Source organism: Myodes glareolus, chromosome 7 (genome assembly GCF_982192425.1).
Source record: "Myodes glareolus chromosome 7, mMyoGla1.1, whole genome shotgun sequence".
NCBI classification, from domain to species: Eukaryota; Metazoa; Chordata; class Mammalia; order Rodentia; family Cricetidae; genus Myodes; species Myodes glareolus.
In genome coordinates, this window is record NC_142032.1 from 17,799,660 (window position 1) to 17,827,110 (window position 27,451).

A 27,451-nucleotide genomic window follows, 5' to 3' on the forward strand; every position below is an offset into this window, starting at 1 on the left:
GTGGATCAATACCTAGTTCTCAACTACTTCTCCAGCACCATGCCTGCCATGCCTGCTGCCATGCTTCCTGCCATGATGATGATGGACTAAACCTCTGAAACGGTAAGCAAGCCCCAACTAAATGCTTTCCTTTATAGGAGTTGTCCTTGTCATGGTGTCTCTTCACAATAGAACAGTGACTAAGACACTCTAAGAGAGATTATTTCTCTTCCCACCTCTCCTTCCTGACTGCTGTAGATCATCATTTATCCTTCTTTTTTAAAATTGTTTTTATAAAGCTATGTACTTTTTTCCGCTCCCCTCCCTTCTCCTCCCCTCCCCTCCCCTTCCACACTCTCCCATGGTCCCCATGCTCCCAATTTACTCAGGAGATCTTGTCTTTTTCTACTTCTCATGTAGATTAGATCCATGTATGTCTCTATTAGGATCCTCATTGTCTAGGTTCTCTGGGATTATGAATTGTAGGCTGGTTTACTTTGCTTTATGTCTAAAAGCCACTTATGAGTGAGTACATATGATAAACTATGCCTTTTTTTTTCTGAGACAGGGTTTTTCTGTGTAACAGTCTTAGCTGTCCTGGAGCTAGCTCTTGTAGACCAGGCTGGCCTCAAACTCACAGAGATCCACCTGCCTCTGCCTCCTGAGTGCTGGGATTAAAAGCGTGTGTCACCGCTGCCCTATCCTTACTTCTCTGATCTATAATGGGCCCTTTTATTTAAGAAAAGATGAATGTGTATGTATGTTTTGTTTGCATGTATGTATGTGCATCACATGTATATCTGGTGCCTTTGGAGATCAGAGGTGCGTGTTGCATCCCCTGGAAGTGGAGTTGTCAATGGTTGTGAACCAACATGTGAGTGCTGGGAATGAAACCCAGATCCTCTGCAAAAGCAAAAGTGCTCTTAACCACAGAGCCACCTCTCCAGCCCCCAAAACTAGCAAGTTACAATTCTTTCTTTTCTTTTCTTTATTTTTTCTTTTCTTTTCTTTTATTTTTTTGAGACAGGGTTTCTCTGTGTAACGGTCCTATCTGTCCTGGAACTTGGAACTAACAGTTGTAGATCAGGGTGGCCTCGAATTCACAGAGATCTGTCTGCCTCTGCCTCCCAAGTGCTGGATTAATGGTGTGTACCACCACCGTCCGCTAGAATTTTTATGTATACAAGGGCCCTACTTCAAAAACAAATCTGTTTGTTATTCCTACACTGAGAATGTGTTAATCTGTCTTCAGCTACCTTTCATTCCTATGGATAATTTTCACTTTTAGGAACCTGCAGGAACAGCAATGCAACAATAATACAGAGTTTCACAGATAAGTTTTTACACATTACTATTGGTTTATCATCTCTGAAATCATTAGCCGTTCATATTGGTAAATTATCCTGTCTTCAAGATTGAAAGCCACTCCTGAACAGTGCTGTATTAGCCAAAAAGCAAGGAAAAGGTTTAAGTTGCCAACAAAGCAGAGGTATTAGTACATATGCGCTGTGGGAACTCCTTTCGCCTCTTACCTCTCCCTGCCCCTGCACCAAAAACATTGCAGGTATTGTGAGAAAACCAGAGATTTGATATTCTTTCTTATATATTTAATTTCTAATTACTTGGGTGTCTCTCACTTGTCAGGACAGTTATTTCCATGACCTTATTACCCTATTGCTAATTGTGGGGGCCAGTCATGATAATCTAAGTCTGGGCAGGTCACCCAAAGGAAGTTCTTCCAACAATTATCACCTGGGACTCTGGCCATCGATAAATTTAAATAAGAGGCCTGAGTCTCAGTAGTTTACCCTGAAGTAATACCTGGTAGCAGGAAAACACTACAAACTGAGATTACCAGACTCCCACCCCCCCAAGAGCAGACCATTCAAAGGAAATGCCTGACATTCCAACCGCTGTAGATAGGATCACCTGCTAGTGCACTTCACCAGGGCACCCCTAGACAAATGTCAGCCAATCAGGGGTCCTGAACCTCAGAGGTCCCTCACCCCCACCTTTACTACTATATAAACCAATTCTAATTGAGCTCAGGGCTCTCCAGTTATTCTAATATGTTGGACGTGCGGAGAGACCGAGTTTGCAAGCTTGATTATAATAAAGGCTCTTTACTTTTACATATGGAACTCGGTCTCCTTTGTTGGCTTTTGTGGGGACCCCACAGATTTGGGCATAACACTAATTGGCCTCGATCTTCAGAAAAATCAATGTACTGAAAAAAGAAAGCAAATAGGACTAAATGAAATTGTTAAATTGCTTAATTCCCAAATGAAAATGAACCCCATGTATGAAATTAATTGTGGAGAACCCCTAAATATCCATGTTTGCTAGGTCTTGTTGCTGAATTAACTTTCATCTTCATTAGTGTGCTAATATGAAGGTCACTTAAGGGAGGATATTTTATTTCTGAGGTGCACACTGAGGTCTGCACTCACTTTCTAAAAACTCAGTGAAAGTGCTTGGGTACATGGAGAGAAGTGAGCAAGACAGCAACTTTGACAACGCCGATACATTGAATTGAGGTGATGATTGTTATTCTATTGTGTTAAAAAGGGGGCTTGGGAGACATCTAAGTCACCTTTATCACAATAAACATAAAGACTGGAATTTGGATCCCTAGTGCCCATGTAAGTCTGGGCAAGCTTGAGGGCCCATGGTTAGGGATTTTTTGGGCAAAAATGAGGTGGGAGGAAAGGAGGAAGAATCTTGACTTGGCCTCTGGCCTCCACAGGTACCTGTATGCAAATAAACGTGTGCCCGCCCACCTATGCAAACACACACACACACACACACACACACACACACACCCCGCAACACTAAAATAATAATGACAAAACAAAACAAAACAAACCCAGCTAGGCTTGGAGAAATGTTCTCGGCTGTTAAGAGTGCTTGCTTTAGAGAGAGAGAGAGAGACAGAGAGAGAGAGAGAGAGAGAGAAGAGATTGACTACCAGTTCACTAATTTCCAAATGTTTCTAAAACGAACGAACGAACGAACGAACGAACGAATTTGTTTTGCGTTTGTCTAACCCTTTCACTATCTCTCTAGTTTTCCTTTCAAAGCAAAGCCGCGTAGAGATTTGTCCCTCTGCCCTCACTGTAGACGTAGGTGGTTTCTCATTGGCTGATCTGCGTGACGCCATATTTCCGCGCTCTGGCGTTCTAACCTTGAGCGCGTGTTTGTGTTTCCAGCTTTGGGTGGCTGTCTCAGCACAGGCTGTAATCACCGATGGCTCAGCAGCCCCTGCGTCTGTGAGTTGTCTTGCATCGAAAGACTCAGGAACCTAGCGGGGAAAGGAAAAGGGGAAGAGAGGCAGTCGTAGAAGCGGGGGTCGTTCCCTAGACCGGAAAGGGAAGACGGAGGGGAGGTCGCTTGGCTGCTGGGAGCTGGAATCGAGGCTTCCTGCGCTCCTCCTGTCGTTTTTCCACCCTAGTGTCTTCAGAGTCTCTCCGGGAGAGATAAAAACTTGCGAAGCCAGACTTCGTGTTTTTAGGCCTACCCAGCCTGCTGCAAATGAAATTTCCCTTTCATTTCTCCCCTCGTGGCATTTATTGATTAGCCAAGTACTTGGAGACATCGGGTGCACTGATGGGTATTGACAGACAGGATAATCATTGTTCCTGTCCCGGCGTACTTGTGTGGCGTGGTCGGTTAGCGAAGACAAGAATTTATTCAGAAAGATGACTGAGTAGCGGTAGTGTGTCATGCATGGTGGCAAGCGTTACACAAATGAGTTTCTTCCTTGATAGCTGATAGTTTCGACCAGAAGAACAGGTGTCAACAAATGTGGAAAATGTAGAGAAAAAGTTGACGGTTCTGGAGGATATATGATGATACTTGACTTAATGAAAGGCATTAAGGCTTTCCTGAGAACGTGAAGATTTAACTCTGGTAAATATTGTCGTTATCCCAGAGAAGTCACTGAAATGTTTAATAGCTCCTTAGCGTGATCCAGTTTTCGTTGTGGAAAGTGATTCTGTTTGAATGGTGGGAAACCAATCAGAGCCAAAGTAGAAGGAAGCTAGGATTAGTTAGGATGATGGCAGAGGGAAAGTTCAGGAATTGATGGTTTATTGAACAGGTGCAGTCAGTAGGGCTTGGTGGTGTTTTGGTTGTAAGGAATTCCCACTGTAAGGTTACAGATTTCCATCTTAAATCATTGGGATCAGAAAACACTGTAAAAGGACCTACACCAGATAATGAATATTGAATGTGCCTCCTAGGAATTGTTAGTCAGTGGGGATTGAAAAGATTTCTAGAGGCGCTTAGAGAATAAATCAGATTGCTTAATCGTTATGGCAGAGTTTGTTCTGAAATGGCACATTTTGAGATTTTGAGAAAGAGTGGCTATCTCAGCTCACCAGGAATGCTCCAGAGATTTACTCGGCCTTGGTGAATGGGAAAGGCTTTGAGGATGAGTGCAGAGGGGCTGTTAGGACAGAGAACTTTCTTAGAGAATAGCAGAGACAGAGAGTGATCTGTTGGCAGTTTGGAGAGAGTTCAGTTAGGAAAACTAAAAGAAAGCACTGGAAAGATGGGCTAGGACCTGAGGAAAACTTGCTACAAGAGATAGTTACCTTGCAAGACCTGAGGAAGGAGCATTAAGCCGATGGTGGTATGTGTAATGAACAAAGGTACTGGAGGATCTGTAGCATCTGCCTTGGATCCTGGACCAAGGCTGTTAACCAGGCTGTTGGATTCTGCTTCTGCCACATCACAACTCTCAGTTGCTCAGCCTTGTTTCCTTCCGTTCCTACTTCCCCCTCGTTTCCCTTCCTACTTCCTTCATTAGTTTGTGTTCAGACTCTTTAAGTTTTCTCATCTGATTTTCTCTTCCTGTGTTCATTAGCCATTGTTCTTGTCTACACTTGGGTTGTAGCTAACCGTTCCTCTAGACCATCATTCCCTGTTATTAAAAGTATTGATGAAGCATGTACAATCATATCACTAAGCTGCTTGAAAGTGTTCATTGGTAGGAGCAATAAACACCAGGGAGACATACTGAAAAACAATAGAAACTGTAGTTTTTTGAATCAAAAGACATTAAGAAAATAAAGGGCTGGTGAGATGGCCCAGAGGGTAGAGCACTTCTTGCCAAGCCCAATGCCCTGAGTACAGTCCCTGATGACACACATGGTGGGAGGAGAGAACTAACTCTCTGGTTCTCCTCTGACTTTCACATGAGCACTGTGGCACACTATGCCCTCCCCAATAAAATACCTCCCCCAACATAAAAACAAACAACAAACTATGTAAGTTAGAACTCAGGACAAGTCACTTGACAGCTTGGGGTAGTCCACCTTATCATCCTCAGCTCTTGTCATTTCCTCTTCCAGCTCCCTAACACTAGGCTATCTCCCGTCATTGTTTCTTCCATATACAGTCATGATGGGAGCTTCCTTAAGTAAACTCTCTGAGACTTTACAGTAGTCTTCCTCCTGTTGTAATTCTAGCATGTCTTTAGGGTAGCATTTGGCACATTGAACTTTGCATAGTGTAGTTGTTCAGTTTGTGTTCCCTGGACGATGACTAGAGAGCTGTGTAGTGGGCATAGTGGTGGAAGTAAGAATAGAATGATTATGAAAACTGTTTGGAGAAAAGACTTGCTTGACTTGTTGACTCTTAGTTAAATAAGGGACTTGTTGACTCTTAGTGACCATGTTAGTGATAAGCCTATCCACAAATCTTGGGAATGAGACGGAGCTGGCTCAGTTTTGAAGAAGGAAGAGCTAAATTTTAGCTATGGTGAGTTGAGGTGTTGGTGAGATCTCCGGGAAGATCCACCTGTTGGTTAGTAAGAGTTGAAATATGCCAACAGTAGAAGATACCTGCAGAGACTGTGCCATGTCTCTGTTCCAGAAGACAAGTACATGTATGCCAAGCCTAGCAGATCTTTGTGGTTCCTGAATTGCTGTAATGTTTATCTCTTGTTCGCAGCTTGGCTTGTGGAGATGTTGAAGGAAAGTTTGATGTTTTATTCAATAGAGTTCGAACAATTCAGAAGAAAAGTGGGAATTTTGACGTAAGTTGACCATTCTTACTGATACTTTACTACTCTAATCAAACATTAAAGTGGGGGATCCTTTGATAATTTCATGGTTGATTCTCCCTTTTGTTGTTAGGTTGAATTTATTTATTTTTGATATGAACATAGTAACTGTGGACTGACAGACTGATGGGAAAAGGAGAGCTATTTACTGTCCACTTTTTTTTTACACTGTTTGAATTTCAGTCTTGTTACTGTCTTACTGTACCAAAACCCAAACAAGCAAACAAACTGAACAGAACCAGGCGGTTCTGACACCTGGGTTTGGTAAGCACAGATCTACTTCATGAGTGTGTGCTATGGATTAAATCGGGTAACAGATGTGCAAATGCTTTACAAGAGAAAGAACTGGAAATGAATGTTGTATATGATTGCCAAGTAGATTATGAGTTCTTAGTGGGTGTGGGGAGAATTTGTTCATTATGTTAAAGGTTAGTAAAAACAGTGGGAGGCAAATGTGGTGTTCTTAAGCTCCTTGTTTCTGAAGTCTAATATTTAAGTTTCATCTTTCACAGAGGGATTCTTTAAACCACTGTGTGTTCCCGGGAAGGAGGCTAGAGAGGCCCTGGGAATCTTTGGAAAGCACTTTAATTCTGCCTTCTCACAGTTCATACTCCCCACTCTCCCCCCGCCCCCAACTTAGATTTGGTTGTCAGTGCATTGTAGTTTGATTATTCATAGGTTTATCAGTTAACTGTTGTTAAAGATGTTTTCAAATTCTACAAATCGAAGAATAAATACTTGGTTTGAGACTACTAAGTAGAGTAGTTGACTGGTTATCACAGTCAATGATGTGCTGTTTAATTTATTGTTTTAATCTCATATATCTTTAAAAAACTCATTTTAGCTGCTGTTGTGTGTAGGAAATTTCTTTGGCTCTACCCAAGATGCTGAGTGGGAGGATTATAAGACTGGCAACAAGAAAGGTACAGAAATTATTTTTCTTTAATGTATGATTTCTAACCAAATGTCAGGGGCTGTAATTGTTGGGTTGCTTTTCACATATTAGTTGCTGAAGATTTCTTAACTGCTTTCAGAGAGTTTCTCTCTTGCCCTTGGTGGTGCATGCCCGTGGTGCTAACACTTGAAAGGCTAAGGTAGAAGTATCATAAACCCAGGACAGGCCAGTTTGGCCTGCATGTCTAGACTGTTTAAACAAAGCAAAAATAACAAAAAGTAGTATGTCTCTCTTGAACTCTGCATCGAGTAAAAGAGAATGCATATGTGTAATCCATTTTTTTCCCCACATTTTGAATTTTGTTCAGTTTCATTCTACCAAAAGAATACTCACTTAGATTGGCAAGAATTGAAAAGTGGAACTAGCATACCCTTTCATTGTTTTCGGTTTTCGAGCTTTTTCATGAAGTGCTTTTTAAATTTTTTTCTTTATTTCTAGAGAGCTAATTTCTTAGCTCACTTTTTAAAAAAAAGATTTATTTATTTTTATGTACATTGATGTTTTATCTGCATATATATCTGTGGGAGGGTGACAAATCCTCTGTAACCGGAGTTACAGACAGTTGTAAGCTACCGAATGGGTGCTGAGAATTGAACCCGTGTCCTTTGGAAGAGCAGATAGTACTCTTAACTGCTGAGCAATCTCTCCAGCTCTATCAAGTGCTTTTATTAAAATATTACTGTTAAATTTTGTAAATTTTATAAAATTATAAAATTTTATTAAAAGTACATTGACAGTGTACTTTAAGATGGTAATTCATTAGCCTAGTAATATTGTTTAGTAAGTACTCAAGCCACCAGGGTTGAATTAGGAATCCTCAGTGGTGAGCATGTTCCACATTTAGGATCGCTGTGGAAGGAACTCTTCACTCTTGTTGTGACTGTTTTACTAATGAGGAAACATTTCTGGAACGTCAGAGCAGATCCAGTAACCATATGGTGCTATGTCTGTTTCCCTCTTAGCTCCTATTCAGACGTATGTGCTTGGTGCCAACAACCAGGAGACAGTACAGTATTTCCAGGATGCTGATGGGTGTGAATTAGCTGAAAACATCACTTACCTGGGTGAGTTAGCATTTGTTGTTGGTAATGACTTTAGTAAAATATTTCCAGGGATTAGTATCTCAGGAGGAGTTTTGACTGGATCCTTCTGCCATTACTGCTTGACAAAGTTAGGAGTTAGTTTTGTTTTTCCCTCTGGGGAAGGTTTTCCCTCTAAGTCTGCATCTGTACCCTTTGGACAGTGATGTTTCTTCTTCTTCAGTTTGCTGTTCCCCTAATCTTGTATTCCTGTAGCCCTGTGCACGCTTTCTCCGCCAGCTGGAGTGGTCAGTGCCTTGCTCACAGTGTGTGGAGAACTCGGAGCACACATTCCGTCTTTCCTGCAGGATTTGCTGCGCATACACCTTCCTTGCTGATTTAGCAAACTAGCTTTACTCTAGGCTTCAGTCTAAGGCTTTGGCTACTCGAATTTTTAGTGTTCCTGCTCGGGCTTTTTCATTCCTTTTGTCTTTTTTCCTATTTCAGGGCCTCTCTAATTCTAAGTTAAAGCTGTTCATAGCCCCCTGCATTTCTCCAGTGTCAGGATGAAGGCATCTGTCAAGTTCTGCTATTGGTCCCTCCCCACCCTCTCCTGTTTGTTTACTGTGTCCTGGATCATTCATGTTATTGCTTTCTAAAATGCGTTCTTCACATTTCTTTGTGGTCTTGTATCTCTAGCTAGCTTCTGTGTTTTTTTTGTTAGACCTGCCCCACTTCCGCCTTCCCACAGTTTGTCATTGCCTTCAGGCCTGCTGTGGCCCTCACAGGAGCAATTTCAGCTTTCTTCAATCCCATGAAATCATTTAGTCAAATTGTTGAGGAAAACATTTTTTTACATGATTTAAAGTTTATTATATTATTTTTTGCATTACTGGAGATTAAACCGGGATCTCATACATTTGCTAAGTCTGTGCTCTGCCTCTGAATTGTTGCTATAGTCCCCATGCTTTTTGCTTTTAAATTTTTCACTATTATTAGTTATGTGTGTGTACATACATTTGCCTAATGCAAGTGTGGTAATCAGAGGACACCTTTGGAGTTGCTTCTCTTCTCTCACCTTTATGTGGCTTCTAAGGATTGGACTCACACTTTTAGACTTGCAGAGCAAACACCTTTCCTTGAGCCACCTCAAAAAAGAAAAGAATTTATTATTATTTTCTGTGTATGGGTGTATTGCCTATATAATATATGTGTATGTTTGTACCACATGTGTGCCTTGTGCTCTTGGAGAGACTTTTGTGTTAGGAACCACACCCACATGCTCTGAAAAAGCAGCAAGTGCTCTTCGTGGCTGAGCCCTCTCGCTAGCCCTCTGCATAGTGGTTATTAGCTGCTGTGAAGCAGACATTGTGAAATCACTATCATTTGTTAGTGATATGCACGCGGGACTGACTTGTCACCATCAGTGTGTTTTTCTGGTTTGTATAAGAACACTGTTGTATTTGCCAACCATTTTATTAGGCGAATTCCACTGAGCCACGTCTTTCAACTGTGATCTTGTTGGTGGGCCTGTGGTAGCCTGAAACACTCCAGCTGTGTATAATTTGATAGTTCTTTCTCTCGTACATCCATTGGTATCAAATTTGGGGAGTTGGTACTATAAAGATAAAAAATAAAGCTGCCTAAAGGGTCAAGCTGTTGAGGAAGTAGAGTGAGGGGAAGCAGGGAGATAATAGTAGCCCAGTAAGAGGCTGTCATGTGGGGTGGGGGGAGCAGGTAGGTGCTGGAGAACAGGTCAGTGTGCAAACCCTGTCTGTTTCAGTCAGTAACCAGCAGCCACCACTTCAGAGCTGCTCAAACTTTATGGAATAGGAATATTGTCAGAACCAGGCAGTCTGGGCCCCTCGGAGCCAGGTGGGGCTGTAGAAGTCACACTCCTTCAGGTGTGTAGAAAGGGAGAGAACCAGGGGATGGAAGCATGGGGAGAGAGAGCACATTTCCTTCACAGTTTTGACTAGAACTCATTCATTTTTCTTTGGACCCAGGTCGAAAAGGTGTCTTCACTGGAAGCTCGGGACTGCAGATTGCCTATCTCAGTGGGACAGAGTCCTTAGATGAGCCAGTCCCAAGTTACAGTTTTAGTCCCACGGATGTGTCTTCTTTGAGAACAATGCTGTGTTCGGCATCCCAGTTTAAGGGTGTTGATATCTTGCTCACGTCCCCGTGGCCCAAGTATGTGGGGAGCTTTGGGAATTCTTCTGTGAGTAGTGCTTGTTCAGTTGAAAATTTTAAAGCAAATTACACTGGTTTAAGTTGGGTCTTTAAAGTTTTTCTCTTTACTTTGAATATTTTAACTCATAGTACTTTTTCCTAGAATTGTTTTGTGAAAACTTTCAAGATTCTAAAAGCCACATCTAATGACAAACAGAAGTTGATCTCATAAAAATATAGTTTACAGATGAGATTTCTGAATCATAATTACAAGTGACTGGTTTTTGAAATTGTGTTTTCTAAAAGTATCCTCCTTTTACTTTTTTCTTTATGCATTTTGCAAGTTTATTAATTCCCAGTGGGAAGATTTACAGCTGTTGGCATCTCTCCAGTTGCATTTACTTATCCCTTTTCATTCCAAAATATTGTTTTTTGGCTATCAAAATATATTGTAAAATTGGGTCATTGTAACACTGTGACAGTTATGTAAATACCTACAGATGGGAAGAGCAAGGTGCTGAATATGAAATCTCTGGTAGCAACACTAGCATAGGATGCCCTGGAACCTACCTAAGTATTTATAGCCTTGAAAAGGGGCTGCTACCAGTAAGCTATGACAGATAGATGTAGTCTAAGGGAGACCCTGGAAAGGTGTAAGGTCAGAAGCTCAGCTGAGCCTCATTGGAGGGAAAGGTAAGACTGAATTTGAGAATAAGCCCTCCCAGTAGATTTAGCAGGGTGGCCTTGTGTGCTAGTCCTTGCTGACTCAGCACTAAGTGTCCATGACCATAAAAGTCAGCAAGATGGCAGGCACAGCCAGGAGGATGATGAAAGGAAGAGAGCCTAACATCTCCTTCTGCTGACCTGTGGTTATTCTGCTTCTACAAAGGAAGCCCCTTACTTGGGGGAGAGCTAAAATCAACAGGGGGGGAACTTTGGTCAAAGTTTATAAATAACCATATAAATTTTTTTGTTGTTGGTTTTTGCTTTGTTTGTTTCTTTTGAGACAGAGTTTCTCTGTGTAACAGCTCTGACTGTCCTAGAACTCACTGTATAAGCCAGGCTGGCCTCAAACTCACAGAGATCCACCTGCCTCTGCCTTTCAAGTGCTGGGATTAAAGGTGTGTGCCACCATGCCTGGCTCATATAAGATTTTATGGGAAAGAAAATGATACAGTTAGCTAGTCATTGTGATGCTGCTGCTAAGTTCAAGGTCAGTCACCCACCTTTTAGCAATAACTTGAAGAAGGAAAGAATCAGACAAAAGCTAGGAGTGTTCTAGGAGCAAGTCTACCATAAAAGAATGTCTTTATTTGCAAGCCTCTGTTTGTTCTATTTTGTTTTATCTGAGACAGTCTCTGTGTAGCCCAGGCTGTCCTGGAACCTGCTATGTAGACCAGCCTGGCCTTGGACTAAGAGATCTGTCTGCCTTTCTCAGATACATAGGTACCCTTTAAAGCATATTTATGGAGACATAATTTATAGGCTGTAGGGAGAGACCTGTCTTCAGAAGGAGCTCTTAGTGAGTGTTTTAGAGGTCATTATGGAGGGGTTGCCTTGCCTTGTGTCCACTGATTTCCAACAGTTGTGCTGCTTCTGCAATTGTAGTAGTCCGATACTTTTATGTGTTTGATTGCCCTAGGTATGCAGTTCACTGCAAATCCTGCAGTCCACATTTGTATCTGTGTATGGATTAGAAAGATAGTTCAAAATGCTTTCTTGTTTCTTTGTATTTGTTCATAATTCCTGAGTCTGTGTTGATAATCAGGTTCCCATTTACTAGGGAGGAGTGGATACCAAAAAGTGTGGCTCAGCTTTGGTCTCCAGTCTTGCCGCAAGCTTGAAACCAAGGTATCATTTTGCTGCTTTGGAAAAGTCGTATTATGAGAGACTTCCATACCGGTGAGTAACATCTCCGGGGTCTTCTCTACATCATCGTGTTCACTTTTAGCTATATATCTTGGTTCCTTCTAGTACTAAGGCACCAGAGCAAGTGATTGACTGTATTGTATTAGCTTAATTTTTGTTGTTGTGGTAAAATCTCTTGGCCAAAAGCAACTTTAGGAAGAAAGGGTTTATTTCAGCTTATAATTCCAGGAGAATACACCATGGAGGGGACACATGGCAGCAGGTGCAGGGAGCTGGCTGATTACATTTTATCTGCACATAGGAAGCAGAGAGAGAGACCAGGAAGTGGGCCAAGGCTCTAAACCTTCAAACCTCGTGACATACTTCCTCCAACAAGGCTCCTCCTTCCAAGGTTGCCCAAATAGCTCCACTAAGCGTTAAACACATGAGTGTCTGGAGGACATTTCCTATGAGACACCACCCTCATTAGTCATTAATTTTCTCTTTGTTTCCTAATGAAATAAAAGAGTTTAGACTATGACCTTAAAAGCTTAGGATCTAGGGCTGGAGAGATGGCTTAGCAGTTAAGAGCATTGTCTGCTTTTCCAAAGGTCCTGAGTTCAATTCCCAGCAACTACATGCTGGCTTACAACCATCTGTAATGAGGTCTGGTGCCCTCTTCTGGTCTGCAGGCACGCACACAGACAGAATATTGTATACATAATAAATAAATAAATGTTTATTTGTTTATTTTTTAAATAGATTTTTTTATTTATTACATACACAGTGTTCTGTTTTACATGTATGCCTGCTGGCCAGAAGAGGGCACCAGACCCCATTACAGGTGGTTGTGAGCCACCATGTGGTTGCTGGGAATTGAACTCAGGACCTCTGGAAGAGCAGCCAGTGCTCTTAACCTCTGAGCCATCTCTCCAGCCCCATAAATAAATATTTAAAAAGAGACTTTTATTTAAAAAAAAAAAGTTTAGGGTCTACCATTACAGTGCTGGGTAGTCATTGTCGATCATTAGGTCCTGTTCTTGTTGGTTTTGGTGATTTGTTTTCTTCTTTTTCTTTGTTCGTTAGTTTTTGTTTTGTATTGTTTTTGAGACAGGGTCTCTCTATGTAGCCCTGGCTGTCCTAAAACTTAATGTGTAGATCAGGCTGTCCTCAAACTCACAGAGATCTACATGCCCCTGCCTCCTGAGTGAGTGCTGGATTAAAGGTGTGCGCCACCACCATCCAACTCACACTTTTAAACATAGGTTTTAGAGAAAACGTATTTATTTTTCTGAGTAGTTTCTCTTAACATAATGATTTCTAGTTCAGTCCATTTCCTTGCAAATGTCATGTTTTTGTTTTTATTTATGGCTGGAAATCCCATTGTGTATGTTCATTAATTTTAAAATCCATTCATCTGTTGCACAGTCAGGTAGTTCTGCTATCCCAAGTGAAGAGTGTACCAGGAACTGCGGATGTGGACGTGTGAATGGAAGCCCCGTAGCACTTGAGGGTCATATGGTGGCTCTGCCTGGCCTGTGAGAGGCCTCCTCGTGCTGCGCCATTCACTTTCCTACCAGCAGCAGTCAAGGGCTCCCTTTTTCCTGTCCCTCATCACTATCTGTAGTCTCGCTTAGGATGACATGAAAGAAGGAGGGGCTACTTGAGGGAAGGAAGAGAACCAGGGCAGGTGGTAAGGGGAAGGTCATGAATTAAAGCAAAGTATAAAGGTTCATATATGAAAATGCCATAATGAAACCCATTGCTTTGTAAAATAGAATAGAGTGACCAAGATCTGTTATTTTTCGTATACATTTTAGAAACCATGTTGTTCTACAAGAAAGTGCACAGCATGCCACCCGCTTCATAGCACTGGCAAATGTTGGGAATCTGGAAAAGAAAAAGGTAAAGATTTGGATGTTTGTTGGTTACGCTTCATCATCTGCTTGGAAAATGTTTTTCCTTTAGTTTGGCATTCAGATCTTCTGGGCATTCCCAGCAGCTTCAGCAACTCCTTTGTAAAGGCAGGTTTTCTTGACTGCTTTGTAGGAGGTCTGGGAGAAAGGCCTGGCTCCCTGGGATACAACAGACTAAGAGACTGTTTGTTACTTTCCATCCACATCCATGTGGTTGCCTCTGTTGGTGCATGCGTTTGCCCTCAGATGAAATGCTTACTTGTTTTTAGCATATCCTCTCAGGAATATTCTTAAAGTTTGGTACAGTGGCGTATGCCTTTAATTCCAGCACTTGGGAGGCAGTGACGGACAGATCACTGTGAGTGCGGGGCCAGCCTGGTCTACATAGTGAGTTCCAGGCCAGCCGAGGTTACAAAGTAAGACCTTGTCTCAAAACAACAGCATCAGCAAACAAAATGAAGTGTGTGTGTATGTGTGTATATTAAGCCTTCCTAGGTTTTTGAATTATTAGTTATACCTGGAATCTCGAAAATAGTGCAGATGGGAAAAAAATAAATCAGTAAAGTAGGTGGTATGCTTCACTTCTCTGGGAATGTTTTGATAGTGCTAAAAATTAGACTGCTGAGTGAGACAGCTAAAATCAAAAGCAGTCCAATGAGAAAATAGGCAGAATAACCTTTCTCTCTAACCTTCATAGCATGTTATCAACAGTGTTTAAAAGGTAAGTAGCCTCGCGTTCACTCCCTATGTTTTGAGCTTTGCAGCCTGTTCCTGACAGGTGTAGACTAGTGTTATAAGCTGACCTTTCAGGCTGAGCAGTGCTTTGTGATTCAGGCTCTCTCAGTCTCAGAGATGCACAGGTCTTAGTCAAAACTGTGCAGTTTTAACTTCAAAGCACTATTGGTCTCAAAATTTTGTTCCAGTCTATATCCTTACCAGCTGAGCATGTTTTTCTTTACTTTTCTATACTCTGAATAGTACCTGGTTTTCCCCAATACAGTTAAATGGGAGGTAGGGTATCCTTAAATGTTTTATTTCCCATATTGTGTTGAGGCAAAGCATATATTCATGCCTAAAGTTTTCTATCTGACGCCATTAGCCCAAGATTTATAAAGTGTATATGACTTATCCTCTTGTTTGCTGCTAGTCTGCAAGGAAATGCACCAGCATATGTGTGAATTGTGTAGTGTCGGAGAGGAAGGTTTACCTTGTCCAGTTGGGTTGCTCATGAAGAACATGGAAAGGGAGTGTCACGATTCTGTTGACAAAGTCCACATAAACAAAAGATGCAGTGACAGAACAGAGTTTGTCTTCAAGGCTTACAAAACAAGTCCCCCTGAGCCTTGTAGTGAGATTGTCATTGTTCCCCTTAGTGAAGGACCTAGTCTGTTTAAGGGCTGGGGCTTTGATTTGTAGCTCATTACTCTGTGAGCCCTCATCAGTCATGGCAGAGGCCACCGGGATGGCCTTTGCTACAGTACTGTGTATTCTCAGAGCCACAAACAGGCTTATGATTTTACTTATGTCGGAGGCGTTCTGTGAAATTGTCGTCATAAGCTGGTTGATTATAGTGAGACAAACAACATTTTCCCTAACTTTATGTTCTTTTTTTCCTGGAGTATCTTTATGCATTCAGTATTGTTCCCATGAAGCTAATGGCTGTAGCAGAACTGGTGAAGCAGCCTCCAGACGTCACTGAGAATCCCTACCGAGAGTCTGGAAAGGTCGCAGCTGGAGGAGGACAAATTCCTGCCCCTCAGGTGAATTCTTTCTGTGGTTGGGATTCAGGGCCAGGTTGTCCTCAGCTGTGCCTTTCCTGACTACAGTTTCATATACCAAAAAAGATCAGTTTTAGACTTAAAATGATTTTCCTCTTGGCAAATCATGATAATATTTAGAAAATCCTAATAGATTGTAATTAAGCTCAATTTTTTAATTGTATTTTGAGGTTAGCAGTTCATTGTTGAGCCTTTGCCCAAGTTGATTCATATTGTTTTTCCTTGTCTGAAGTTTATTATTCTCATTTTTTCAGGCAAAGGTCCATTGCTAGCAGAGATTATGATTTCTGTAATGATTTCTAGTAGAGAACTTTGCTATAATGATTTCTAGTAGAGAACTTTACTTTAATGAAGTTTCTCAGTAGCAGAACTTTAGAAATTAGCTTTTCCCCCGCTAAAGCAAGGACAATCAGGTTTTCATGTCAGAATGCACGGTCTGCTTTCTTGGACTTCTCTGTCCACTCAAAACCACTTTTCTGCCTTCTCTTTTTAACCTTTGCTCCTTTGACCTTCTCGTCTCTTTCATTGAAGTTGGATTGGACTTGTTTCATGTCTGAAATTTTAGGACTTCTATGTGTCATTATTGGGAGAGAGGGGAAAATGCAATGGGTTCATACTGCTCTGGTCTGGGGAAGAATTGCTCTATGCCTTGTATTGCAGAGGAGATAAATGTGCTGGTGGTTGGGTAAGGATGCTGAGATATGGGACTGGGAGTCGAGGTGTTAGAATTGGAAAGATACTTCTCTTCCCCAGACTAGGCAGGGCAGGGCTGAGAGGAAACAGATGTGAGTTGCAGGAAAGTTCCTTTTTGTTTGGTGGTCAGTTACTGTATAAAGGCTGGCTGAATAATATGCTTTTCCCCATTGGCCGTTCCAGGAAGAATCTGCCTGTCAATTCTTCTTCGATTTGAATGAAAAGCAGGGAAGGAAACGGTCATCCACAGGCAGAGATAACAAGCCTCCTCAGGCCAAACAGCCACGCAGGCCTCGTAAGTACTTTGGACTCCTTGGGAGCAGTAACTTTTTTGGAGGGTGGAGGATTGTTTGGAAAGAGGCATTGCTAAGAGCATCTTCTAGCAAAGAAAAATTTTATGGAGCTATTAGGAGCAAAGTGAAAACAGAATAGTATAAACAACCTGACTTTGAGGCTGCTTGAGACTCTTCCTATAAGAATATAGAGAAAGCTCCTTTTGTGTCTGTCAAACATGGTGATGTGTGAGACTGAGGTGAGTCATAAAATAATAGAATAATCAAACTGAGAGGAAGGACAGTCAGGCTAGCTTTCATTGAGGTTCTCTTTCTTTCTATCTTTCTTTCTTTCTTTCTCTTTTTCTTAAAGATTTATTTATTTATTATATATACAACATTCTTTCCATGTCTGCCTGCCTGCCAGAAGAGAGTACCAGGTCTCATTATAGATTGCTGTGAGCCCCCATGTGGTTGCTAGGAATTGAACTCAGGACCTCTGGAAGAGCAATCAGTGCTCTTAAGCTCTGAACCATCTCTCCAGCCCCTGAGGTCCTCTTTCTTCCCTCTGTTACTTTAAAGAGTTGAATCTGATCTTAGGAAGGTAAACCTATGGTTATGTAGCTGGCTGATGTCATAGCTGGGACTAGAATTGGGGTGTCTGACAACCCCCACCAGGTCAGTGTTCTCTCGTTATAGCCTATTGCCCGTTGCATGCTGCTTTAGTCAGTATGTAATGATCTGTATGTGGATCATGTACCTGTGGATTATCAGTTCAGAAGGCTTCAAATAGTGGTTTAGTTTCATTGAAAATGGCGCCAGGCATTGGGTATTCAGTGCTTTGCAATCTTTGCAGTATGTATAGATCAGACAATGACGAACAACAGGGAAATCTCTATTTAAAGTTTTTATTATTGTTGTTGTTGTTGGAATATGTGAGTGTGCATGCATGCCAGCTGTGGCATGTATGTGGAAGTGAGAAAACTCTTCTCACTTTGGGTTTGGTTGTGGAACTCAAGTCAGGTTTGTGTGGCAAGCACTTTTACCTGTCAAGCCATCTTGCCAGCTACAAGGGTAAACTCTATAGGGTGAGGATTATGTCTGTTGTGATTGGGTCATAACAACACTTGGCTTTCTTTCTTATGAAGCTCAGCCTCCAGGACCTTGTTGGTTTTGCCTTGCCAGCCCTGAAGTGGAAAAGCATTTGGTGGTCAACATTGGCACACATGTGAGTTACTTCCATAGATTGGTAGCAGAGAAGAAATGTCTATTACTTGGTTTTTTACTAACTTTGCATGGTGTATAATTTACTTATCAAATTTACTCTTTTCTTTTCCCTCCCTCCCTCCCTTCCTGCTTTCCCTCTCTCTCTCTTTCTCTTTCTTTCTTTCCTTCCTTTTCCCCTTTCCCTCCTCTCCTCTTCCCTCTCCTTTTCCCCTCTCCTGTTCTCTAGGGTCTCTCTACATAGCACTGACTGTCCTGGAACTCATTGTGTAGATTAGGCTGGCCTCAAACTCAAACTCACGGAAATTCTCTTCCTCTTCCTACAGGTGCTGGGATTAAAGGTGTGAACCAGCACACCCAGTAAATTTGCCCATTTTAAGTGTATAATTTATTGATATTTTAGTAAGCTTTTTAAATCATATAATCATCACATAGTATAGGTTTAGATGCCAGGTGTGATGGTACACACCTTTGTAGTAGGAGGCCACTTGTTTGCCACCCAGACTCCCAAAATAATCACACAGAAACTATATTATTTAAATCACTGCTTGACCCTTTAGCTCTAGATTCTTATTGGCTAACTCTTTCATCTTAATTTAATCCATTTTTATTAATATGTGTTTAGCCACGTGGCTGTGACTTACCGGGTAAAGTTCCAGCGTGTCTGCTCCCAGCAGCAGCTTCATGGCTTCTGCTGACTCTGCCTTCTTTCTTCCAGCATTCAGTTTAGTTTTCCTTGCCTACCTCTGTTCTGCCCTGCACAGATCTAAGACAGTTTCTTTATTAATCAATGTTAATCACAGCATACTGAGGGGAATCCCACATCACCTCCCCTTTTATGTTTTAATAAAAAGGAGGGTTTTAACTTTAACATAATAAAATTACATATAGCAAAATAGGTGTCAAGCAAGAATTAGTTACAATATTTATATCTACTTTATCTTTTATCATAACTAAGGAAAACTATAACTATATATTTTTCAACTCCATCAAAGACTACAGAAGGATATAATATTACCTAAGTAAACAGGACGTGTATTGTTAAGTAACTTCCAAAACTCTAGAATTGACAGAGACATCTCACTGCCTGAACAGTCATCCAAAGTTCTTCTGTATCATTGGGCATCCATCTTCAGCCTACTGGCCCATAGTATCTGGCAGACTTTTCCATGAAGCAGGAAATTTCAAAGACATTTGCCTGTATTGACAGTTTGTCAGTCACTTTCTTCTGTGTCCTGCAGAATGTCTTGCAGTTCCAACACTCTGGAGGCAGAGTTAGGTAAATCTCTTGAGTTCAAGGCCAGTCTGCTCTAGTTCATAGCAAGTTCCAGGACAGTCAGGGCCACACAGACCCTTGTCTCAAAGAAAGAAAATATGAGACCAAATAGAGGTTTAAAACATTTCTATCAGTTCAGTAAAATTTCTTAGACATTTATAGTAATCTCAGTTTCTATCTTTAGCCTTGGCCATGTCTTGTGTCTTTTTAGGGTTGTGGGGTTTAGACATTTCATTGAACTGAAACCATATAATAATGCTTTTTGTGTCTTCTTTGACTAGCATAAAAGGATCTTAGGGTTCATCATATTGTATTCTATGTATAAATGTCTCATTCCTTTTTATTGCCAGTTAGTGTCGTATATAGATATATTGTTTTTGTCTATTTACTTATCACTTGATAGACATTTAGTTTGTTAGCATTTTATAACTTTCAGGAATAATGTAATATTTGCATGTGTTTGGGGATGGAAAACATAAAACCGTATATTATTATTTGGCAAATTTGTGTTTAAACTTAAAAGTTTTTTTTTTTTTGTTTTCAAGACACGGTTCCTCTTTTTAGCTCTAGCAGTCCTGGAACTCACTGTGTAGACCAGGCTGGCCTTGAACTCATAGAGATCCACCTGCCTCTGCATCCTGAGTGCTGGAATTAAAGGTGTGCGTCACTACCACTCAGCCGATATTTTGTTTTTAATCATGTGTATGTGTGTGTTTGGTGGTATTTGTACATCTAAGTACAGGTGCCTGAGGATTCAGGCCTTGAATCCCCTGGAGTTGGAACTATAGGACGTTGTGAACCCCCTGTCATGGATGCTGGGACCTAAACTTTGGTCCTCTGCAAGAGCAGTATGTGCTCTTAACTGCTAAGCTCTCTCTCTCCGTGTCTGTTTTAACTTTTTAAGAAATTGTCAAGCTGATTTCCAGAATGACATTATTTTATGCTCCCACCTGCAACATTAGGAGAGTTTTGGCTTTTCCACATCCTCATTAATATTGCTCAAAGTCTCCCCTCCTTTCTTGATAGTGTTGGAGACTGAACCCAGGGTCTTGTGCATGTTGGGCAAGAACTCTGCTATTGAGATACATCTTTAACCCATTTTCTGCCTTTTTGATTATAGATAGTATAGTTTTATGGAAGCAATTTCACAAGATTCATACGAGATGAATTTTCTGTGTATTTCTTAGATTCGTCTATGTTTCTTGGAGTACTGAGTTGATTTTCTTAATTTCTCACTGTTTTAAATATTTTTATTTTATTTTTATTTTTTTAAAAAAGAAAACAAACTATCTTTTTTCACTATACATACCAATCCAAGTTCCCCCTCCTTACTTTTCTCCCATCTCCTCCACTCCCCCCCCGCTGTTTTAAATATTTCTCACTGTTTTCCCTACTGTAAATATTGAGTAGAGAAGGGAATCATGTGTTGCTTATATATTTAACAGATTTAAAATGTTGATATTGTTAACCCAGTGTTGTGGCTCATGCCTGTAATACTAGCACTCAGGAGACTTATTACAAATTCAAGTCACCTGGACTACATAATGAGCTCTAGGTTAGACTGGACTTCAGAGTGAGGCTTTATCTAAAAAATACAACAAAACTACTAGGAAATGAAGTTCATTAAGCATAAGAAAGACTAAAGTGATAAATTCAATTTGGCAGTCAAGGATTTTATTACTCAGGGTTCTCTAGAGTAACAGAACTTATAGGATGAATCTCTCTGTCTCTAGCTATACACGTGTACACATACATATGTATGTATGTGTATACATGCATGCGTGTGTGTATATATATATAAAAGTATATACATATATATAAGTATACACGCACACATATGGTATTTATTAGAATGACTTTCAGGATGTGGTCCAGCTAATCCCACAATGGATGGAAAAGTCTGTTCAGTACATGAGGCTGGATGTCTCAGCTGATCTTCAGTGTATACTGGAATGCTGAAGAAGTAGACTCTAATGTCAGTGAAGGAAGGAATGGACTTGCTAGCAAGCGGAGGGCAAGCAAGCAAAAGTAAAAGCTGCCTTCTTCCATGTCCTTATATAGGCTTCCCGCAGAAGGTATGGCCCAGATTAGAGATGGGCTTTTCCAGCTCCAAAGATCTGGATTAAAGATCTAGATTAAAGGTGTGTCTTCCCAGCTCAAATCCGGATTAGAAGTAGATCTTCTCACTTCAAATTAAGCAGAAATGTGTCACTGGTATGACCCTCATTTTTGGGTTTTAGTTAATTCCAGATGTAGTAAAGTTGACAATCACGCCATAATAAGTATGTAGCTTTGTAACTGTATACCATGGCTGATGTATCTAGGATAAAGATTTTAGTCACATGATTGGAGCACCTTGGATCAGTCTATAGAGCTGATAATCCTGAGTGTGGTGACTAGGCTAGACAAATCCCCGTTGAACATCACAGGTCTTAGGGAAGTCATTCAGTTTCACATTTCTCAGATACTCTTCCTCAGGGGCTTTACTAGAGATTAAATATTCAGGCTCTGTAAAGATAATTGCCTTTTTCTTTTACTTACAGTGAAGCCTGTTTAATCACCAGAGTTTGGCCCCACGACTAGAACTGGATGTTCCCTAAGGCTTGCTTTATGTGTAACGCTTCTGCAGACAGGTGGCGTTCATCTGTTTTTCATTGGTTTCTTCCTGTTTTGGTTTCTAAAGGTGACAATCTGAAAGCTTCTTTCTTTGTGGCCTCCTGTAGAATAGCTGGAGTCTCACTTTGAGTTTTCAGTTCTTTTCAGACTGAGGTGGCACTTTTCTTATTTATGGTTTGCATCGTAATGGTTAGCACTGTCTAGGGAGGTGTTCTGGAGCCAAGGTCTGTGATGCACAGCACAGTTGGCCCTGGAGCCTGTGAATGAAGGCTGGGAACAAACTTGAAGAGCTTTTACTTTTTAGGTGTGCCCTTCTAGATCAGCTTCGGGCTTCCCGTCTCAGGGGATTACTTTATGCCATTCTTCTCTCTCACACGCCCGTAGTGAGGCAGGCTTCAAACTGCTTATGTGATTCTTCTCTAGTGCTACCTCGCCCTGGCTAAAGGAGGTTTATGTGATGACCACGTCCTCATCCTGCCTATTGGGCACTACCAGTCAGTTGTTGAGCTTTCGGCAGAGGTGGTGGAAGAAGTGGAGAAGTATAAGGCTACTCTGAAACGCTTCTTTAAGAGTCGGGGGAAGCGCTGTGTTCTTTTTGAAAGAAATTATAGGAGCCATCATCTCCAGCTTCAGGTAGGTGTTTTCTGCCCGGGAACTTGGAAATCACTTCGGGGACCTTGAGACTGATAAATATCTAAATAGTTCTGACCTTAGTGTTGAATTTTAATGTAATACTTAGAGCATTTAATCTTACTTTCAGGATAATATTCAAATAGTGTTCATTAGAAGGCTAGGGGTATCTGCTGAAACCCCAGAGATTTCATAGGGAAGGTCATACTGGGGTAAGTGACTAGCAGTGTGTGCCTGTTTAGAGAGAGTGGGTAGTTAAAACAGGTTCCACGGCAGCTAGAGACATGGGTCATGCTGGTAAGACATGAATATTTTGTGTGAAAGTCCAGCATGAAGGTTTAGAGGTAGGAAAATAGTTTCCAGCTAGCATGGGTGTAGTCCGCTAGAAGTAGAGTGATTTGTGTTTTTGGTGGTAGTGTCTTCCTGGCACATCTGCTAAGTATTCAGATGGGCCTGACTCTGCCACGTACATTATGTAGGAGCCGGCAGAGTCTTAGGGACAAAGAGTCTCTCTTGAGAGTTTTCTGTTGACAGATTGGCTCCCATAAGTGACTAGCTCTCATAAGTTTAAGTCCTACAGCCAGGCCGATGGAGGCTGTTTGGCCTGAGGAGAATCTCTACTGAGGGGTGGCTCTCCACCCCAGTGATGGATTTGCTCCTTCTCTAAGATTTTAAAGACAGCTTCTTTGAAATCAGTTCAAAGAGTTTCTTTTTTTTCCTCCCACACAAACCCAGGTCATTCCTGTGCCCCTCAGCAGCTGTGTTACAGATGACATTAAAGATGCCTTCATTACCCAGGCACAGGAGCAACAGATAGAGCTGTTGGAAATTCCAGAGCACTCAGACATCAAGCAGGTGAAGCAGGAAGGGTTGGTGATGTTCAGGGAGGAGTTAAGATCTGGGATTTGACAAGGTGAATCAGAGGTACTGTCAAGCTGTTCCAAAAATACGAAATAGTAGAGTTGTTTGGTACTAGAATGCAGGATGTTGATAAGACTAGAGGTGAAGACTTCATTATAACAAAGTCTTAGTGCTTTCCTGGGAAGAATAAGGAGTTAGACATTTCATGGGGTTGGGAAGATGTCTTGGTGAGGACTTAAGTTTGATCTCCAGCAGCCTTGCAAAGGTCAAGTGTTGGGACAGGTGCCTATGATCCAAGCTCCGAGGAGACAGAGACAAGAGGATCTCTGGACAAACTGAAAGGGTGCAGGGTCAGTGAGAAACCTGGCTCAAAATATAAGGTGGAGAGCATTGAAAAAGTCACCCAGTGTCATTTGGCCTCCACAGGCACGTGGTTACACCTACATGTGTAATCACAGACATGAGAATAGGCACACACATTTATAAATACACACGAATTAAATAAACAAAGAAATTAGACACTTGCTAAAATGAGAATTTTGAAGGATGGGTACTACTGGGAATAGATATTGGCTTTTTAAACTCTAGCTCCTATACTGTCTCACTTTTTTTTTTTAATTTCTAGACTAAATTCTTTGCTAAATCAAAGTTTGCAGAAGAAGGAGCTTTTTAAATTTGATCTTCTTTGTCTTTATACAACTCTGTTTACTTCAGATTTCTCAGCCAGGAGCTGCGTACTTTTATGTTGAACTTGACACAGGAGAAAAGCTTTTCCACAGAATTAAAAAGAATTTTCCTTTGCAATTTGGAAGGTTTGTATGTTTTTACTCTATTTGGTATGTTTCATTAGACCTATAATAAACACGGTGATAGACTGCATGGGTAATCAATGAAAAGTCAACTAGGGAATGGTCCCCAAGAAGCTTACGGTTTTAGAGCAGATCAGTAATACAGTCTTGTGATGGAGAATTTGAACAGTACCACGATCAAATCTTGAAGAATATTGTACTTTAGAAACTCAGAGAAGGATGGACTCATTTCTGCTCCATGTAAGGCTCCATGAAAGGCCTGTAAGTGATGGTTTAAGAGGTGGACCATAGAGGGAAAAGATGGGATGAGAGCACCTTGTCAGAATAAAGTGCTAGCTTTGAGCGTGTGCTGGGTCAGACACTGGCGGGAACTTCACGTGCCTTATCTCATCTACCTTCCAGTTCTGCTGGTTATATACTGTCAGCCCCATTGCTTGTGTGAAGAGTGATGGTCTGGAGCAGTGCTCAGCAGAACTTCGTACAAATATGGGCATGCTCTGTAAAGCTGCACTAGTACAGTAATCACAAGTTACATGTTGCTGTTGGATACTTGAAAATGGGACTGAGGACCCAGTGAGATGATATTGCTTGCTGCTAAGCCACGTGATTTAGTTTGATCTTTGGAACCTACATGTATGAGATAACTGACTTCTACCCATGTGTTCTCTGACCACACAGGTGCCATGGCACATATGAACCCACACAAATAGATATACATAGTAAAAAAATTGAAAACGGAACTGAAGAACTGAATTCTTAATTTTATTTAATTAAATAGAGCTTAAATTTAAATGACCACATCTGGCTAGTGGTTACTCTATTGGGTGTAGTGTGCCTTAAGGTGAGTTAAGTAGCATGCCCATGGTCACAGAATTGAAGGTTCAAACCTCAATCTAGTGAAGGTTTGGTGAAAGACCAAGATGAGAGAGGTCTTTAACCTTGCTGTTCTGCATTGTTGTAAGAGCCTGTGTGGAGGGAAGTAGAAAATGCACACAGAGGTGATCTGAGGCTGGTCTCTGACTGCGGCTGTTCTCCAGCCATTCCCAGTGGTTTCCAATAAGCGGTCAGCCACTCTTAGACTAATTTGGAAAGCATCCAAAAGATTGCCCCATTGGATAAGTTTAGAAAATAGAGGTTTTATTTTTTCAAATAGATAATTGATAAATGAGAACAAATATGTTAAATGCTCTAAATATGTGGTTTAATCTTCGTGTTGCCTTTGCAACAGATGTAGATAGGCACATTGGGGACATAAAGCATATGCCAATACACACAACCATGTACAGTCGACAAAATGGTTTGTGATCATGGTAGTTGTTTATGTTTTCAACCCTGAAAATTTTCATAATACTAACATAATTGATAGATTTTATACTTAATAGGGCAAGTGACTCTATCTTCATTTCACATTATGAAGAAACATGCTCAAGGCTTGCCAGGCAAACCAGAATCTGGGCTTAGAACCTTTATCTTTCAGAGGACCGCTGTGATTCACTTTCACCTCTTTATTGTATCTTCAAAGTTGAAATGAGCCAAATAGATTTTTTTCTACTATAGTAAAATAAATTAAAAAATATAAACCATTAGAAATTAGAAGCTGTGTGTATATGTATCTATATAAATTGTTTTCTTCACATTGAATTTCTCTTGATGTACTCAAACAACGCGAGTCACCTAGAAGGATAGGCAGAGGGATTTTAAGTCAGAATGGGCATGATGTGACTCCGAACCATGCCCTCAGCAAACTCACTGTCTCGTCAGACTGCCAGAGCTATATAGTTTAAGACGAGACAGAACAGCTGCTGGGAACGTGCTTTGGTCGTGTGGCTTCTGTACTGTACCAAGTCCTATAAAGAGCCCTCCTGTAGTGAGTCTTAGATCAAGGATTAGAGATGAAGTTGTATTCAAGTCATAGATATCAATTAGCAGAGCTTGGAATGAAATTCGGTCTGATTTTTCTGATGCCTGTTGTCTACTTTGTATGTGGTTTTCCTACCCTGAGTACTAAAACTGTAGTTCTGAGTTGTTCCAGGGAAGGAGAAATAAATGGGGTAGGAGAGGTCACTTAATATGGCAGTGATTTTAATAGAGAAGAAGGCAGAAAATGTCAGTCAGGGCCGGAGAACAGTGCAAGGAGTAAGAAGTCTGCAGACTCCTTAGATGCTACCGAGGAGAGCTGGCTAGAGAGGAACAGGACTGGGTGGGTTTCAGTTGCTCTTCACATTTTCCTTCGTACTCTCTTTGCAGGGAGGTACTGGCCAGTGAAGCCATTCTCAATGTTCCTGACAAGGCTGACTGGAGACAGTGTCAAATCAGTAAGGAAGAGGAGGAGACCCTGGCTCGCCGCTTTCGCAAAGACTTTGAACCTTTTGACTTCACTCTGGATGACTAGGCAAAGGGAAGAACACTTTATGAACTTTACAGGAAATTCTTACATCCTCTTTTTAGAATGAAGCTACAGAGTCTCCCATGGGGGCTGCCTCCCTGCCTCTTTTCCATATTTGCCCAGGAACCTGCCTGCAGCAAGAGGCTTAGGATGGACTTTTTTCTTTTTTCTTTTTTTTTAAAGAAGTCATTCTGAGATGCAATTGTATGTGAAAAGAATGTCTGCTCCATATTTCTCAGAACAGCTGTGTTTGTCCACATCTTCACAGACTTTTAACCTTTTGAGGTTGGGTGTGGTTGCTCATGCCTTCTAATAATCTCAGAAATTAAGGAGTTGTGGCAAAAGAATTGTTGTGAACTAAGGCTAGTTTGGCCTACATAGTTCCAAGCCAGTCTGGGCTATCGTGTGAGACACGTCTTAGCCTCCCCACCCCCTCCCAGAAAAGCAAAAATAACCTTCCCCAAATCTTATAAGTGATAAAAAGGAATGCTTTTTTAAGGTTAACAAATGTCTTCTGTTGCTTATCACCCCGAAGTGAAATTATGTGTGTGTGTAATGGAGACCAGAGCTTTTTGCCTAGCAGGTATCCCGGAATAACACAGGCAGCTCAGTCTGGGGAATAGAAAACTGTGGCCTTTGCTGTTGCTTTCTCATGGCATCATCTTCACATAAGAGAATCCACTCCATCTCTCTGATGTTTAACTCGGATATGCTGGGAATTTTTCTAAGTTCCAAGAGTCAGTGAATGTCCCAACATGGTACTGACTTGTTTATAGTCTAACTGGGAAAGGAAATGGCAGATTTAATAAAATGAGTTTTTCTTTGAATGTGTTTGAGGTATTTAACATACCTGAGTTACCCAATACATGTGCCCAGATTGCCATTAGGTACTTCTAAAACTCAAGCAGATCGGGATTGGTGATAGGACTTTAAATGCATCTTAGATGTTT

General features: G+C 41.2%; 1 protein-coding gene and 1 non-coding gene across 4 annotated transcripts; both read left to right on the top strand.

The window, feature by feature from the left end:
- The first annotated feature begins 3,125 nt into the window (after positions 1 to 3,125).
- Positions 3,126 to 27,328, top strand: Cwf19l1 (CWF19 like cell cycle control factor 1). 3 transcript variants are annotated; one of them, XM_048439183.3, is made up of 14 exons: positions 3,126 to 3,248; positions 5,935 to 6,019; positions 6,891 to 6,969; positions 7,964 to 8,065; positions 10,027 to 10,241; positions 11,976 to 12,094; positions 13,861 to 13,945; positions 15,576 to 15,716; positions 16,611 to 16,722; positions 17,848 to 17,927; positions 22,239 to 22,448; positions 23,181 to 23,300; positions 24,021 to 24,118; positions 26,363 to 27,328. In XM_048439183.3, exons 1-14 carry the CDS (start codon positions 3,226 to 3,228, stop codon positions 26,505 to 26,507), a joined length of 1,614 nt encoding a protein of 537 aa, XP_048295140.3. In that variant the 5' UTR covers positions 3,126 to 3,225; the 3' UTR covers positions 26,508 to 27,328. The 3 variants fall into 3 exon arrangements, with proteins under 3 accessions (XP_048295140.3, XP_085550093.2, XP_048295141.3); XM_085693967.2 differs by lacking the exon at positions 23,181 to 23,300; XM_048439184.3 differs by lacking the exon at positions 3,126 to 3,248 and having other exon boundaries at positions 6,907 to 6,969.
- On the top strand, positions 22,851 to 22,995 carry LOC125403650 (small nucleolar RNA SNORA12). Its single transcript, XR_007233017.1, has one exon. It is a non-coding gene; the product is annotated as a small nucleolar RNA SNORA12 (small nucleolar RNA).
- Positions 27,329 to 27,451: the final 123 nt, after the last annotated feature.

Bases quoted from the DNA above. Each gene is read 5' to 3' on its own strand.
- Cwf19l1 (XM_048439183.3), top strand. From the start codon at position 3,226: ATGGCTCAGCAGCCCCTGCGTCT. The intron at 10,242-11,975 runs GTGAGTAGTGCT...CCCATTTACTAG, and splicing joins GGAGCTTTGGGAATTCTTCT to GGAGGAGTGGATACCAAAAA. The intron at 17,928-22,238 runs GTGAGTTACTTC...ATTCTTCTCTAG, and splicing joins TGGTCAACATTGGCACACAT to TGCTACCTCGCCCTGGCTAA.